General features: G+C 34.7%; 4 protein-coding genes across 6 annotated transcripts in view; all 4 read left to right on the top strand.

Moving 5' to 3' along the window:
* Nucleotides 1-10,521, top strand: part of LOC111683821 (probable multidrug resistance-associated protein lethal(2)03659) — a 23,837-nt gene extending 13,316 nt beyond the window's left edge. Inside the window, exons 5-8 of the mRNA XM_046945994.1 lie at nucleotides 8,328-8,564; nucleotides 8,617-9,152; nucleotides 9,218-9,375; nucleotides 10,108-10,521. Of these exons, the coding sequence (XP_046801950.1) occupies nucleotides 8,328-8,564; nucleotides 8,617-9,152; nucleotides 9,218-9,375; nucleotides 10,108-10,360 (1,184 nt within the window). The 3' untranslated portion in view covers nucleotides 10,361-10,521. The remainder of the gene's footprint in view (nucleotides 1-8,327; nucleotides 8,565-8,616; nucleotides 9,153-9,217; nucleotides 9,376-10,107) is intronic.
* Nucleotides 32-6,580, top strand: LOC111686154 (DNA repair endonuclease XPF). The gene is made up of 8 exons (XM_046946278.1): nucleotides 32-361; nucleotides 438-599; nucleotides 2,562-3,158; nucleotides 3,213-3,367; nucleotides 3,544-4,424; nucleotides 4,484-4,732; nucleotides 5,752-6,264; nucleotides 6,329-6,580. Exons 1-8 carry the CDS (start codon nucleotides 132-134, stop codon nucleotides 6,551-6,553), a joined length of 3,012 nt encoding a protein of 1,003 aa, XP_046802234.1. The 5' UTR covers nucleotides 32-131; the 3' UTR covers nucleotides 6,554-6,580.
* A 162-nt stretch (nucleotides 10,522-10,683) lies between the features above and the next one.
* On the top strand, nucleotides 10,684-13,543 carry LOC111683814 (bifunctional lysine-specific demethylase and histidyl-hydroxylase NO66). Of its 3 annotated transcripts, none has more exons than XM_046946821.1 (4): nucleotides 10,684-10,820; nucleotides 10,887-12,169; nucleotides 12,241-12,599; nucleotides 12,664-13,543. In XM_046946821.1, the coding sequence occupies exons 2-4, from the start codon at nucleotides 10,945-10,947 to the stop codon at nucleotides 13,426-13,428; spliced, it is 2,349 nt and encodes a 782-aa protein (XP_046802777.1). In that variant the 5' UTR covers nucleotides 10,684-10,820; nucleotides 10,887-10,944; the 3' UTR covers nucleotides 13,429-13,543. The 3 variants fall into 3 exon arrangements, with proteins under 3 accessions (XP_046802777.1, XP_046802778.1, XP_046802776.1); XM_046946822.1 differs by having other exon boundaries at nucleotides 10,695-10,824; XM_046946820.1 differs by lacking the exon at nucleotides 10,684-10,820 and having other exon boundaries at nucleotides 10,840-12,169.
* Nucleotides 13,544-13,861: 318 nt separating this feature from the next.
* Nucleotides 13,862-14,328, top strand: LOC111683826 (39S ribosomal protein L33, mitochondrial). Its single transcript, XM_023445941.2, has 3 exons — nucleotides 13,862-13,944; nucleotides 14,022-14,125; nucleotides 14,192-14,328. Exons 1-3 carry the CDS (start codon nucleotides 13,904-13,906, stop codon nucleotides 14,239-14,241), a joined length of 195 nt encoding a protein of 64 aa, XP_023301709.1. The 5' UTR covers nucleotides 13,862-13,903; the 3' UTR covers nucleotides 14,242-14,328.
* The last annotated feature ends 434 nt before the right edge of the window (nucleotides 14,329-14,762 follow it).

The following is a 14,762-nucleotide window of genomic DNA, read 5'->3' as shown; positions in this document are numbered from 1 at the left end:
AACAAAAACACACAACACCTCTAAACAGCTGTTCCGAAAATGTAAACAAAACAAAAATTTTGCCGGTTTTCACAAACAAAACAAGAAATTTGCCATAAAAAAGCATTAAATTGCAAAAAATTAAACAACAAATGGAAAATTTAGATAATACACCATTACCCAAAAATACTAATGCTGAAGATGAACAACCCTCCTGCAGTAAACAAGCCGCTGAAGCTAGAGAAAAGCAAGAAGATAAAGATTTGGCCAATATTGTTACCGCCGAGGAGTATTTAATGCGCAAAGATGTAGTTTTGTTGGATTATGAGAAACAAATGTTTTTGGATATGGTACATGCAGATGCTCTGATGGTGTGTGCCAAGTAGGTTTTGTAGAAGAGTTGAACAAATTTTTGTTGTTGGAAAATTGCAATAATTTCCGTAATTTCTTTCTTTTAGAGGCCTTAGTTATGAACGTGTGGTGTTGAATATTTTAAAAGTTTACAGCGATGCTGGTAATCTTATTTTGGTGATCAATAATTCCGATTGGGAAGAAGAGTATTATAAAAATAGATTGGAAAAGAAATATATACACGAAGTGGCCAATACCGCAACAGAAAGGTGAGTTATAAAATGGTATAATCTATGATATTGATAATAGGCTAGTATATACTATGGACTAAAGACTCTTCCAGAGTCTAAACTATATATCAATCTATAGTCTGACCTATAGAAACATCTATAATCTGCACTATAGAGTTGTCTATACTTTGGACCGTAGAACTGAACTATAGACTAGTATATACTCTGAATCATAGTCTGTACTTTGAACTGAGGACTAGTCTATTCTCTGAACAAGAGTCTATACTCTGAACTATAGACTAGTCTATTCTCTGAACAAGAATCTATACTTTGATCTATAGGTTAGTCTATACTCCGAACTATAGACTAGTCTATACTCCGAACTATTCTATACTCTGAACAATACACTAGTCCATACCCTGAACTAAAGACTAGTCCATTCTCGGTACAAGAGTCTATACTTTGAACTATAGGCTAGTCTATACTCCGAACTATAGACTAATCTATACTCCGAACTATTCTATACTCTGAACAATAGACTAGTCTATACCCTGAACTAAAGACTAGTCCATTCGCTGTACAAAAGTCTATACTTTGAACTATAGGCTGGTCTATAATCAGAACTGTAGACTAGTCTATACTCAGAACTATAGACTAGTATATTCTCTGAACTGAGGACTAGTCTATTCTCTGAACAAGAGTCTATACTCTGAACTATAGACTAGTCTATTCTCTGAACAAGAGTCTTTAATTTGATTAATAGGCTAGTCTATTCTTTGAACAAGAGTCTATACTCTGAACTATAGACTAGTCTATTCTCTGAACAAGAGTCTTTACTTTGATTAATAGGCTAGTCTATACTCTGAACTATAGACTAGCCTATTTTCTAAACTATAGACTAGTCTATACTCTGTACTATAAACTAGTCTATACTCTGAACTGTAGACTATTATATTCTCTGAACAAGAGTCTATACTCTGGACTATTCTAGTCTATTCCGAACTATAGACTAGTCTATACTTCGAACTATTCTATACTCTGAACAATAGACTAGTCTGTACCCTGAACTAAAGACTAGTCTATACTCTGTACAAGAGTCTATACTCTGAACAACAGACTAGTCTATAGTCTGAACAATAGACTAGTATATACTCTGAACTATAGATTAGTCTGTACTCTGAACTGAGGACTAGTCTATTCTCTGAACAAGAGTCTTTACTTTGATCTATAGGCTAGTCTCTACTCTGAACTATAGACTGTCTATACTCTGAACTAAAGACTAGTCTATAATCTGAACTATAGACTAGTAAATACTTTGAACAATAGACTTGTCTGTACTCTGAACTAAAGACTAGTCTATTCTCTGTACAAGAGTCTATACTCAGAACTATAGACTAGTCTATACTCAGGACTATAGACCAGTCTATACTCTGAACAATAGACTAGTCTATACTCCGAACTATATATACTATCTATAGTTTGAACTATAGGCTAGTCTATACTCAGAACTATAGACTAGTCTATACTCAGAACTATAGACTAGTCTATACTCAAAACTATAGACTAGTCTATACTCAGAACTATAGACGTGTCTATACTCTGACCTATAGGCTAGTCAATTCTCTGAACAAGAGTCTATACTCTGAACAATAGACTAGTATATACTCCGAACTATAGACTAGTCTATACTCCGAACTATAGACTAGTCTATACTCCGAACTATTCTATACTCTGAACAACAGACTAGTCTGTACTCTTAACTAAAGACTAGTCTATTCTTTGAACAAGAGTCTATACTATAGGCTAGTCTATACTCTGAACTATAGACTAGTCTATACTCTGAACTATAGACTAGTCTATACTCTGAACTATAGACTAATCTACACTCTGAATAATAGACTAGCCTATACTCTGAACAATAGACGAATCTATAATCTAGTTTATAGACTATTCTACACTCTGGACTTGTCTTTGTTTAAATAATATTGTTTTTATTCCTAGAGAACGTGTCTACCTCGAGGGCGGCATACAATTCATCACCACACGTATTTTAGTAGTTGATCTCTTAAAGAATCGCATACCCATAGAATTAATAACCGGTATTATTGTATTGCGTGCTCATACCATTATCGAATCATGTCAAGAAGCCTTCGCTTTACGTCTCTATAGGCAACGTAATAAGACTGGTTTTATTAAAGCCTTTTCTAGTAGTGCCGAAGCCTTTACCATTGGCTACGGACACATTGAACGTGTTATGCGCAATTTATTTGTTAAAGAATTATTTATATGGCCTAGATTCCATGCTACCATACAGGCATCATTAAAACCCTACGAAGCACAAACCATCGAGTTACATGTACCGTTAACGGAAAAAATGAAATTAATACAATCACATATACTGGATATTATGAACTATTTGGTGCGTGAAATAAAACGTATCAATCGTACGGTGGATATGGAAGAGATAACAGTGGAAAATTGTGTTACGAAAAAATTTCATAAGATTTTGCAAGCGCAATTGGATTGTATATGGCATCAGTTGAATTCGCAAACAAAATTAATAGTAGCCGATTTAAAGATCTTAAGAAATTTAATGATGTAAGTAGTAATGTGTTAATTTTGAAGAATTTGTTTTTTTATGTTATGTTTCAGATCTACCATGTATAACGATGCGGTAAGTGCTTATGCTTTGATGAAACGTTATCGTACAACTGAATATGCTCTCAGCAATTCAGGTTGGACTTTATTGGATTCTGCTGAACAAATTTTCAAACTATCCAAGGAGAGAGTATACAATGGTCAAGGTGGTAAGTAAAGTTATTAATTTTTCCAATTCTTTTTTAGGTTTGCTGCTTCTATATCACAACCACAATTAATTTTTATACTCAATAAAGGAGCCGTTCTGTTATTTAAGCAACTTTTCTATAATATTTGAAGTTTGTGTTTTTTATTTTGTAACACTTTGATTGTTTGTTTTACTTAGAATTTGAACCTGAACCCTGTCCTAAATGGAAATATTTAAGTGAAATTCTAAAAGTGGAAATACCCGGTGATATGAAACGTACCAAGCCCGATTGTTATGATCCACCCAAAGTTTTGATCTTGTGCCAAGACACCAGATCATGTTATCAACTCAAGCAGTTTTTAACACAAAGTGGTGAACGTTTTCTACTCTATACGGCTATGCGTCAACAAATTCCCATAGGAAAATTGGGTAAAACATTTGAAAAAATACAAACTGGCAAAGAGTTGGAAATGACCCTCACGCAACATCAAATGAAAAGTTCACAAAAATCTGGTAAATCGGATAAATCCTCTAACAGTGAAATGGATGATCTAGAAAATCCTCAGCAAATTGATGAACTTACTCAGCTTTTAACACAAGATATGGATGATGCAGATGCTAATTATTTTCAAGAAAGTTATATGCTCACAATGACTCAAACACAATTTGATGATACGGATTTATCGCTGTTAAATGACAGTGATAATGGACGTGATTCCACTGTGGATAATTCCATATTTGAACCATTTCCAGAAATGGAAAATCTAGATATAACAGCTGCCATTACAGCACGCAAACAACCATTGATATGTTTACAAACTTTCAAGACCGAAAAGGAGGGATCAATGGCTTTGGAGAGAATTTTAGATGAGATTACACCGCAATATGTGATAATGTATCATTGTAATGTGACAGCCATTAGACAATTGGAAATCTATGAAGCTCGTCAACGTCGTGCCGCTAAAGATCGTATGAAGGTGTTCTTTTTAATACATGCCCGCACGGTCGAGGAACAATCGTATCTAACGAGTTTGCGAAGAGAAAAGCAGGCCTTTGAGCTGATTATCGATACTAAAAGTGTAAGTTAGAGAGCGCTCAATTTTTGTCAATTATTGCATGTCTATTGATTGTTTTATAGAAAATGGTTATACCCGAGTATCAGGATGGCAAAACCGATGAGGCTTTTATATTATTTAAATCCTATAAAGATCCGGAGGCTATTGAAACGGCTAATGCCCAGAGTCGTAAGGCGGGTGGCCAAGAGTCTTGTAAACAAGCAGAAGCTGAAGTTAATCCTCGAGTTATTGTGGACATGCGTGAATTTCGTTCCGATTTGCCGTGTCTTATACATAAAAGGGGTATAGAAGTGGTGCCGGTAACGATATCGGTAAGTATATTTTACATTTGTTCAACTAGTCTACAGTCTGGATGTGGAATCGACTAGCTTGTCTTATGTCTGAATTATAATATATAATCTGGACTATCGAGTGGCATATACGATGGAATATCGACTAGTATAAGTCTGGATTATCGACGACTATACACAATCTATAGTCTGGACAATGGACTTGTTTATAGTCGGAACTATGAACTTGCCTATAGTCTAGACTATGGACTTGTCTAAAGGCTATAGACTTGTCTATAGTCTGGACTATGGACTTGTCTATAGTCTGGACTATGGATCTAATAGTGTAATGAGCGTACTATTGGGTTGTCATATGTCTGGATTATAGTCTATAATCTGGACTATCGATTGGCATATACGATGGACTATCGACCAGTATAAGTCTGGATTATCGATGACTATACACAATCTATAGTCTGGACTATGGACCTGTTTATAGTCGGAACTATGAACTTGCCTATAGTATAGACTATGGACTTGTCTAAAGGCTGGACTATAGACTTGTCTATAATCTGGACTATGGACTTGTCTAAAGACTGGACAATGGACTTGTCTATAGTCTGGACTATGGACTTGTCTATAGTCTGGATATGGATTTGTCTATAGTCTGGTCTATTGACTAGTTTACTGTGCGAACAATCGACTAGTCTTAATTCTGCACTATATTCTAAACTATCGGCTAGTCCACTGTCTGGATTATCGACTAGACTATAGTCTGGACCATCGACAAGCTACAGTTTGTATTATCGACTAGTTTATATTCTGGACTATCGTCTAGTCTAAAATTTACGCTTTAGTCTTGACTATCGACTACTTTGTAGTCTTAACTCTCGGCTAATCTGTAGTCTGGACTGTTGGCTATTCCATAACCTAAACTATAGACTACTGTCCAGTCTGTATTACAGACTGGTAGATAATCCAATCGACTAATCTATAGTCTTGATTATTAACTCATATAAAATCAAACTATATTATTTAACTCTCTTCAATTTATCTTCCAGATTGGTGATTATATTTTAACTCCCGAAATCTGTGTCGAACGTAAATCTATTTCAGATTTGATAGGATCTCTTAACTCGGGCCGCCTATACAATCAATGCATTCAAATGCAACGTTATTATGCCAAACCTATACTCCTTATAGAATTCGATCAGAATAAACCCTTTCATTTGCAGGGTAAATATATGCTTTCACAGAATACCAGCTCCACCAATGCGGATATTGTACAAAAACTGCAACTTTTAACGTTACATTTTCCAAAACTACGACTTATATGGTCGCCCAGTCCCTATGCTACGGCTCAGCTATTTGAAGAGCTTAAACTGGGTAAACCTGAACCGGATCCCAAGCAGGCAGCAGCCTTGGGTGGTGATGATACGGGAGCCTATGATGAATTGAAATTTAATGCTAATATTTATGATTTCCTTTTACGTTTGCCGGGCGTTAATACACGTAATGTTCATAAACTTATGAGACATGGGGGAAATTTAAAGGAATTGTTAAAGAAAACACAGGTTTGTGATTTTGGATTTGCGTAAATTTATGGCTGATATTGTTTTAAATTCTCTCTCTTTAAAGGCTGAACTTTCTACTTTGCTGGATTCCCAAGATAATGGTAAACTATTGTGGGATATTTTACATGTGGCTCACTTACCCGAAAAGGATGAGATATCTGGTTCTGCTGCCATGTTGGCTGCTGGCAAACAATTTGGCACACATTCACGTTTTCGTCGTGGAGCGGCAGCTGCTGCCACGTCCTCTCTAGCGGGCCGGGGAGGTGCTCTGCGTAAATTTAGAAATTAAAATAAAAAAAATTTAGTTTAAAAACAATCGAAAATTAATTTTTATTTGGGCTTGTAAAGGTGGTTTCGTTGTTAGTAGTGCCTAACGTCCTTTCCTCCCTTAACCCCACCATTGAAAGTAATCATTTTAAACCACAAAATGAAATCCTACAAAATCACAACTACAAAACAAATTAGAATTTCAATTGAGTCATTCATTCCTTTTGTAGATAATACAGCAAAACTAAACCACTGGCTATTTGGGGGAAACACCGGGAGAAATAAGGTCGTCAAGCATTAAAATTCAGAAATTTATAAAAACATGTTTCATAATACATTGGTTTCACTTCAGTTTTGAAACCTAATCATTCTCAGATCTCTCTCTCTCTCTCTCTCTCTCTTCAATTTTTCCCATAAACTACAGCTAAACATTTTGTGGTTAAAGTCCTCATATGCCAACTCTCCAATGCATGCACCTTCAAACAAAAATTTAAAATTAACTCCTAAAACATTGTTGAAACATACCTCGAGGGGGGGGGGGGGGGGGGGGTAGGAATGTGGGCAAACTATAATAAAAACTTCTAAACATACTCTCTTTGCTGTTCACGAAAAGTTCGCAACTAATTTTAAATACTTTTGCAACAAAGTGAAAGCAACAACAAAAGGGTATTACAAAACATGTGCATTTAACATTGTTTTAGTGGAAAATTAAATAAATTCCTTTTTGGTCCCAAATGAAAATCAAATGTAATTTATATTACTCACACAAGAAGAAAGTGAATGATGAGGAGAGAGAGAGAGAGACGCAGGAAGAGTAAACGCCATAAAGACCTATGAAATATTGCAATTTATTGCTGCAAATGAAAGTAAAATGTTTTCAGAAATTTGTATAAAGAGGGAAGGCAAATGAAATTAACAAAACTTTTGTTTAACTATTCATTATTTATTAATTAACCTAGCTACTAATCTGTACTTTAATCTACTCTATAGTGTTAACTGTAGTCTTGTCTATAGCTTGGAATAAGGTCTACTGAATAGTCTGGACAGCAGTCTTGTCTGTTTTCTAAACTACATTTTAGTGTATAGATTAGTCTAAATTACAGCGTTGGCTAGAGTCTATGGTATAGTCTAGTCTGTGGTCTAGTATATAGTCCAGTTTATAGTTAATTACATAGCCAAGTCTAATCTACATTCTAGTCCTTTATCTAGTACACAGTAAAGTCTCTAGTCCAGTTTATAGTCTAATCTATAGTTTAGCCTATAGTCTGGTCTATGATGTAGTCTAGTCTAAAGTCTAGTATATAGTCCAGTCTAAAGTCTAGTCAATAGGCTATAGTCTAGTATGCAGTCTAGTTTATAGTCTAGTATATAGTCTAGTCTATAGTCTAGTCTATAGTCTAATCTCTAGTCTAGTCTATAGTCTAGTCTATAGTCTAGTCTATAGTCTAGTCTATAGTCTAGTCTATAGTCTAGTCTATAGTCTAGTCTATAGTCTAGTCTATAGTCTAGTCTATAGTCTAGTCTATAGTCTAGTCTATATTCTAGTCTATAGTCTAGTCTATATTCTAGTCTATAGTCTAGTCTATAGTCTAGTCTATAGTCTAGAATATAGTCTAGTCTTTAGTCTAGGCAATAGTCTAGTTTATAGTCCAGTCCTTGTTCTGGGCAATAGTCAAGTCCTTACTCTAGTCAATAGTCTAGTTTATATTCTAGTCTAGTCGAGACTATAGTTCAGTTTTTCATCTGGTCTACAGCCTAGTGTATGGTCTTTTTTAAATAGTTATTATATCCTTTAGGTCGCAGTCCTGTCTTTTCCCACGTTTCAGCCACTTTAAGTGGTTTGTCCACGATACGTTCCCGCAAACGTCAAAATAATATGATTGCTGAATTCGACAATCTACAGGATATACACAGCGCTGCTTATCATCTAACATTGACTTCAAATACTGCCTTGGGTCTATGGTTGGACTGTGCCAATGTTTCCATACTACTCAATACGGTTACATTTTCCTTTATACTACTTAATGATTATAGTAAGTCTTAATCTTGCCCATAAACTTTTACTTAAAATGATTCCAATCTTAGGTACCTATAGCGGTAATGTTGGCCTGGCTATTACCCAAGCTATGATGCTAACGGGTATGGTTCAATATGGTTTGCGTCAACTAGGTGAAGCTTTTCAACAAATGACCAGTGTGGAGCGTATTTTGGAATATACCAAATTGCAACAAGAAAAAACAAGTGGAGAAAAACCTGCCGAACAGTGGCCCAATGCAGGAGTTATTAAATTTAATGAAGTGAATGTACGTTATCATGAGGATGGTCAATTGGTGTTGAAAAATCTAAATTTTTCCATTGATTCTGGTTGGAAAATTGGTATTGTGGGTCGTACGGGTGCGGGTAAAACTTCATTGATTTCCTCACTATTCCGTTTATCGGATTGTATAACGGGTAGCATCATCATAGATGGTCGGGATACAAGTGACATTGACTTAACCTTGTTACGTTCTAGTCTTTCGATTATACCACAGGAACCGGTACTCTTTAAGGGTACTATACGATATAATCTAGATCCATTTAATAAATATGAAGATAATGAAATGTGGGAAGCTTTAAGGAATGTAAGTCTTAAGAATGTAAGCTTTATATCAAGTATAGAATATAAAATTTTGAATTCTTGTGACAGGTTCAATTGGGTCGTGATTTGCCTTTGGATTTTGAGGTTACCGAATATGGTAGTAATCTTAGTATTGGTCAAAGGCAATTGATCTGTTTGGCGAGAGCTTTATTGGGTCATAACTCAATTTTGGTTATGGATGAGGCCACCGCAAATGTTGATCAAAAGTGAGTATAAATATTTGAGAATAGAGACTATATTCTAGTCTAGTGAATAGCCTAGTGTCCATTGTCTGGTCTATAGTCTGGATTATAGTCTTGTTTATAGTTTAATGTACTGTTTAGTCTAGACTATTGTCTAGCCTAAACTCTTGTCTATAGTCTAGTCTACAGCCTAGTCTAGTCTATAGTTTAGTCTATAGTCTAGTCCATAGTCTAGTCTATAGTCTAGTCTATAGTCTAGTCTATAGTCTAGTCTATAGTCTAGTCTATAGTCTAGTCTATAGTCTAGTCTATAGTCTAGTCTATAGTCTAGTCTATAGTCTAGTCTATAGTCTAGTCTATAGTCTAGTCTATAGTCTAGTCTATAGTCTAGTCTATAGTCTAGTCTAGTCTAGTCTATAGTCTAGTCTAGTCTATAGTCTAGTCTATACTGCTCTATTCTAGTCTAGTGAATAGCCTAGTGTCCATTGTCTGGTCTATAGTCTGGATTATATTCTTGTGTATAGTTTAAAGTATAGTTTAGTCTAAACTATAGTCTAGTCTAAACTCTTGTCTATAGTCTAGTCTACAGCCTAATCTATAGTTTATTCTATAGTCTAGTATATTGCCTAGTCTATAGTCGAGTCTATGTTCTTTACAATTGCCTGTACTCTATTCTAACATCTGAACTAAAGTCAAGTTTATTGTCTGAACTATTTTCTGTTTATTTTCTGAATTTACCTTTATTTCTCATTTCAGCACCGATCAACAAATCCAACAAACTATACAACAGAATTTCGCCCATTGCACTGTAATAACTGTGGCACATCGCTTAAAAACCGTTATGCAATCGGATCGTATAATGGTTTTAGATAATGGCGAATTGAAAGAATTCGGTATACCCCATATATTGCTGCAAAAATCTGATGGTTATTTAAGACAAATGGTAGAAGCTACTGGTGAAGAGGCCAATAATCTAATAGAACTGGCCAAGGAATGCTATATTAAATAGAAAAGTTTTTAAGTTTAAAGTATTGGAAAGTGTAAGAAGAAATTTTTGAATACGTAAAACCATTATTGTATTATTTCGTGTGTAAGCATGCTCTAAAGAAAACAATCTGTATTTTATGTAAAAATTTATAAAAATAAATTTTGTTAAGAATTTCTATTAAATAACGGTAAATTTTGTTTTATTTCACTCTGTAATTTTGCTTGTTGTGGCCATTTTAATTGTTTATATCTAGCGTTTTTTACATTTTCATACGCACTGGCAACTTTCTCTACAAACAGCTGTCAAATACATCTCTGTCCTCTACACAACTCTTTTTATACAGTACTTTTGAAAATATACAAACAATTGCACGTGCTGGATTTAGAATTAAATTTTTCCAACATTTTTTTTGTAAATTTTCTTCATTTACAGTTAGAAATACTTCCAATCAGAGTCAAAAATATATAGTCATATACTAGCGGTAGGTAGTAACTATAAAAATGGATCCCTATATGGAACATATGAATAAACATTTATCCAATTTTAGTCAATTTGCCGGTCAGTTTACTAAAGCTTTTATACCCATCGTTGATACAGCCCTAAAAATGTCCACGCCAGGAGAGCCGGTCTCAGCTTATGGTGTATTTAAAGCAGCCAAAGATATGGCTGATAACAAAAAGAAGACGAATAAAAAACAAAATGGTTCAGTGAAAGCTAAACAGGCCAATAAAGGCAAAGTTAAGAAATTGGCTTGTGCTCCCGCTACGGGAGGCACAAAAGCGGCTGGTAAGTTGCAAAATTTAAATATGAGTGGTCAGGCTAAGACCTTAAGTACAAAAACGAAAAGTACCTCAAGTTCTTCGAAGAATAAAACAAATGGCAAGAAATCTACTAAAGCCACTGCAGCCGGAAAGAAAACTCAAACCACAAGCTATAAAGGATCAGAAGTTGTTAATTTGGTGGATCAACTGTATACAGATGATGGCAAGAAACTAACAAAAGCCGAACAAAAAAAGAAAAAGGATTTAGAAGAGTATTTAGTAAAACAATTAGAAATGGATGATGCTCAGCAAGAGGAGGAGGCAGAAGATGGAAGTTTTGAAAGTGGTGATGAGGAAGGTTCTGAGGAAGAAGGCTCTTATTCTGATTCAGATGTTTATTCGGATGAATATTCGATAAATGAAAGTGGCAGTTATACAGATGAGGATACAGGTGAAAATGAAGACAATACTGCCTCCTATACTGATCAAGAATCTTCTAGCACCAATGAAGATGATAATCATGCTGCCGAAGCTTTAGCCCAAGCTATATTAGCTAAGGCCAATAAAAAAAGAAAAAGTCCTGATGTCACTCAAACGAAAACGAAATCTGTACCCGTAGAAGCTAAAAAATCCAAAAAAGTTGAAGATACTGCTGCAGCACGCAAATCTTTGCCTGCGCCTAAAGCGGATAAAGTTCTCAACGAAGAAACCAAACGTAGACGTTCTTCTTTGGCCTCTTTAGATGATTTTTCCAAGAAATCTACACCCAAGACTGCCAACAGCAAAATTTCCACTACGGCCAATGTTAAATTGGAACCTTTATCGCCTCCAGCTAATATAGTCAAACTAAATAGTATTGAAGAGGGTAAGAGAGCCTTTAAATGGCTTTTGAATCCGGTTACCGTAGATGACTTTTTCGCCAAATATTGGGAACAGAAAGCCTGTTTGATTAAGCGTCAACAGTCTAATTATTTTGGCCATTTGATTTCTTTCGAGGCCATCGATCAAATGCTACTGAAAAATCATGTGGAATTTACCAAGAATATAGATGTTACTTCATATAAAAATGGTAAGCGGGAGATAGCAAGTTTTTCTAAATTTTCTCTCTCTTTATTGATTGCTACTTTTTCCATATTCCAGGCGTTCGTGAAACCTTAAACCCCGAAGGTCGTGCCATGCCACCCGTGGTCTGGGATCATTATGGTCAAGGCTGCAGCATACGTTTACTTAATCCACAAACCTTTTTGCCGGGTCTGTTCACACTCAGTTCCACTATGCAGGAATATTTCCATTGTTTGGTGGGAGCCAATGCTTATCTAACCCCACCCAATAGTCAAGGTTTTGCTCCTCACTACGATGATATAGAAGCTTTCGTTTTACAGATTGAGGGACGTAAACGTTGGAAGCTATATAAACCACGCAATACTTCGGAAATATTACCACGCTACTCTTCCAAGAATTTTACACAAAAGGAGATTGGTAAACCGGTGCTAGAGGAAGTATGTTTATTAAAGGTTTAATTTGAAGTTTCTTAAAACTAAATGAGAATGTTATTTCGTTTAGGTTTTGGAACCCGGTGATGTTTTGTACTTTCCCCGGGGCACTATACATCAAGCTTGCACTGAACCTGGCTACCATTCATTACATATTACCTTGAGTGTTTATCAGAAACAGTCATTTGCTGATTTGTTTGAGAAAATGTTACCTCTTATGCTGCAAAAGGCCATTGCTTCCAGTGTGGACTTGAGAAAAGGTTTACCTTTGCATGCCTGGCATCATGCTGGCATTGCTTACAGTGATAATGATACTAAGGAACGTGCTGATTTAACGAAAAAAGTTACTCAGTTAATGCATAAATGTTTGCGTGATATGCCTTTACAGGAATTGATGGATGCAGGCATGGATCAATTGGCCAAGAAGTTTCAACATGAAGCTTTGCCACCAGAAATTTTACCAGCTGAAAAATTACGCACTGTTTTTGGTTCACGCAGTCGCACCAATGAACGTGGTGAATGTGTGTGTGATTATGATATTGATGAACGCACCAATGTGCGCTTGTTGAGAGCAAATATCTTGCGTTTGGTAGAGGAAGAGGAAAAGATACGTATCTACTATTATTTGGATAATTCCAAGGAATATTGTGAATATGAACCGAATTTTATAGAAATTGAAGCCATGGAAGCGGCCAGTGTAGAGGTATTAATTAAATCTTATCCCCAATATGTGGGAGTATCACAATTACCCTTGCCCTCGGATGATCAAAAGATTACTTTGGTCACCGCCTTGTGGGAAAGGGGTTTGCTTATGATGGAAAAACCTTTTAGGTAAATGTGGTGGAAAACACAAAAGACAAGTCTGTTAGTTAAGAGTAATTAATTTGTATGTTATGTACTTTCCTAATAATTGTAAAATTGAGAAAAATTTAATTTTTTATTGTTTTAAAGTGATTTTATTTTAATTGTTTGAAAGAAATAGCTATAAAGATAATAAATGCATGATGTTAATATAAAGTGGTTTTAAAATTATATCTCTTTTTTAAAATTATTCAAAATTTAAACAGTTTTCAAATAACTCCCAGCTTTTGATATAATTTTTTTAATTTCATACATTTTCCACCATTGTACTGTATAAACTAATTAAATTAACCTGACAGCTGTAACTATGTTATCAATTCCCTGTGAATGTTCTAAAACAAGAAGCCATCGTAAAACAGCTGTTCAAAAAAAAAAACATTCTGCTTGCACAACAATCCTCAACACTTTTTTAAATTCTTAAAATTTATTAAATTTTAATTAAAAAAAACATGCGTCTAACCAATATTTTATTAAAAAAAGTTAAAAGCAAGTAAGTTTTAATGAAATAATATAAAATACTTGTCATTTACGAAAATAATGAATTCCTCTTTTATTTTTCATAAACAGACGCATCATGGTCGTTGTTGAGAGTGTGGTTACCGGCCACAAATTCAATACCGTGCGTGATCGTTTAGCGGATAAAATTGAATTGGTGCGCTTTGATCCTTATAGTAAGTTTTTTTTTAAATTATAATTCTAAAACGATTTACTTAATTTATTAATTTCATTTTTTTTAGTTCAAAAGGATTGTGTTTATCGTGAGCGCAAGAGGATTCGTAGTGCCTAATTTAATAGTCTTATTAAGGCCACATTATGTTTATTAGTTTAACTAAATATTTACGTGTTTTAAAATAAAAATTCTAGAAAAAAAGTATATTAACACATTTTTTGTAACAAGAAACAAGCAAAACCATTGTGTCTCCCGGTCTCATGAAATGTGAGTAAATTTCTTCATATTATTAATATAACTTTATTTCAATGGCAAAAGTAAAAACTAAAGAAACCAGAAGAGAAGTATAAAACACTAAGATTGCAAATACGGATTGTGCTAAAAGTAAGATTTTTAAAAGCGAGCACTGCCGCAATATTTAAAAGAACTTTGCCAAATTAGTCTACAATATATGTACTATTTAAAAATTTAGACTATACACTAAAATTAAGTCTAGACTACACCCAAAAATAAAGTCTGGGGTTTGGTTTTGTACATTCTACAGTCGAATTTGTGGTCTAGTCTATAGTTATTTCTTATTTCTAGTTCAGTACAGGTTCAGCTCCAGTTTGAATCTACTTCAGTTCTATTTCAATTTT

This window comes from Lucilia cuprina, chromosome 3 (genome assembly GCF_022045245.1).
Source record: "Lucilia cuprina isolate Lc7/37 chromosome 3, ASM2204524v1, whole genome shotgun sequence".
Lineage (NCBI taxonomy): Eukaryota > Metazoa > Arthropoda > Insecta > Diptera > Calliphoridae > Lucilia > Lucilia cuprina.
This window is presented reverse-complemented; position numbering and strand designations above follow the sequence as displayed.

Coding starts and splice junctions, on each gene's coding strand:
- LOC111683826 (XM_023445941.2), top strand. CDS start 13,904: ATGCGTCTAACCAATATTTTATTAAAAAAAGTTAAAAGCAA. Junction 13,945..14,021: donor TTAAAAAAAGTTAAAAGCAA/GTAAGTTTTAAT, acceptor TTTCATAAACAG/ACGCATCATGGTCGTTGTTG. Junction 14,126..14,191: donor GGTGCGCTTTGATCCTTATA/GTAAGTTTTTTT, acceptor CATTTTTTTTAG/TTCAAAAGGATTGTGTTTAT.
- LOC111683814 (XM_046946820.1), top strand. CDS start 10,840: ATGGATCCCTATATGGAACATATGAATAAACATTTATCCAATTTTAGT. Junction 12,170..12,240: donor TGTTACTTCATATAAAAATG/GTAAGCGGGAGA, acceptor TCCATATTCCAG/GCGTTCGTGAAACCTTAAAC. Junction 12,600..12,663: donor GTAAACCGGTGCTAGAGGAA/GTATGTTTATTA, acceptor TATTTCGTTTAG/GTTTTGGAACCCGGTGATGT.
- LOC111686154 (XM_046946278.1), top strand. CDS start 132: ATGGAAAATTTAGATAATACACCATTACCCAAAAATACTAATGCTGAA. Junction 3,368..3,543: donor AGTATACAATGGTCAAGGTG/GTAAGTAAAGTT, acceptor TGTTTTACTTAG/AATTTGAACCTGAACCCTGT. Junction 6,265..6,328: donor AATTGTTAAAGAAAACACAG/GTTTGTGATTTT, acceptor CTCTCTTTAAAG/GCTGAACTTTCTACTTTGCT.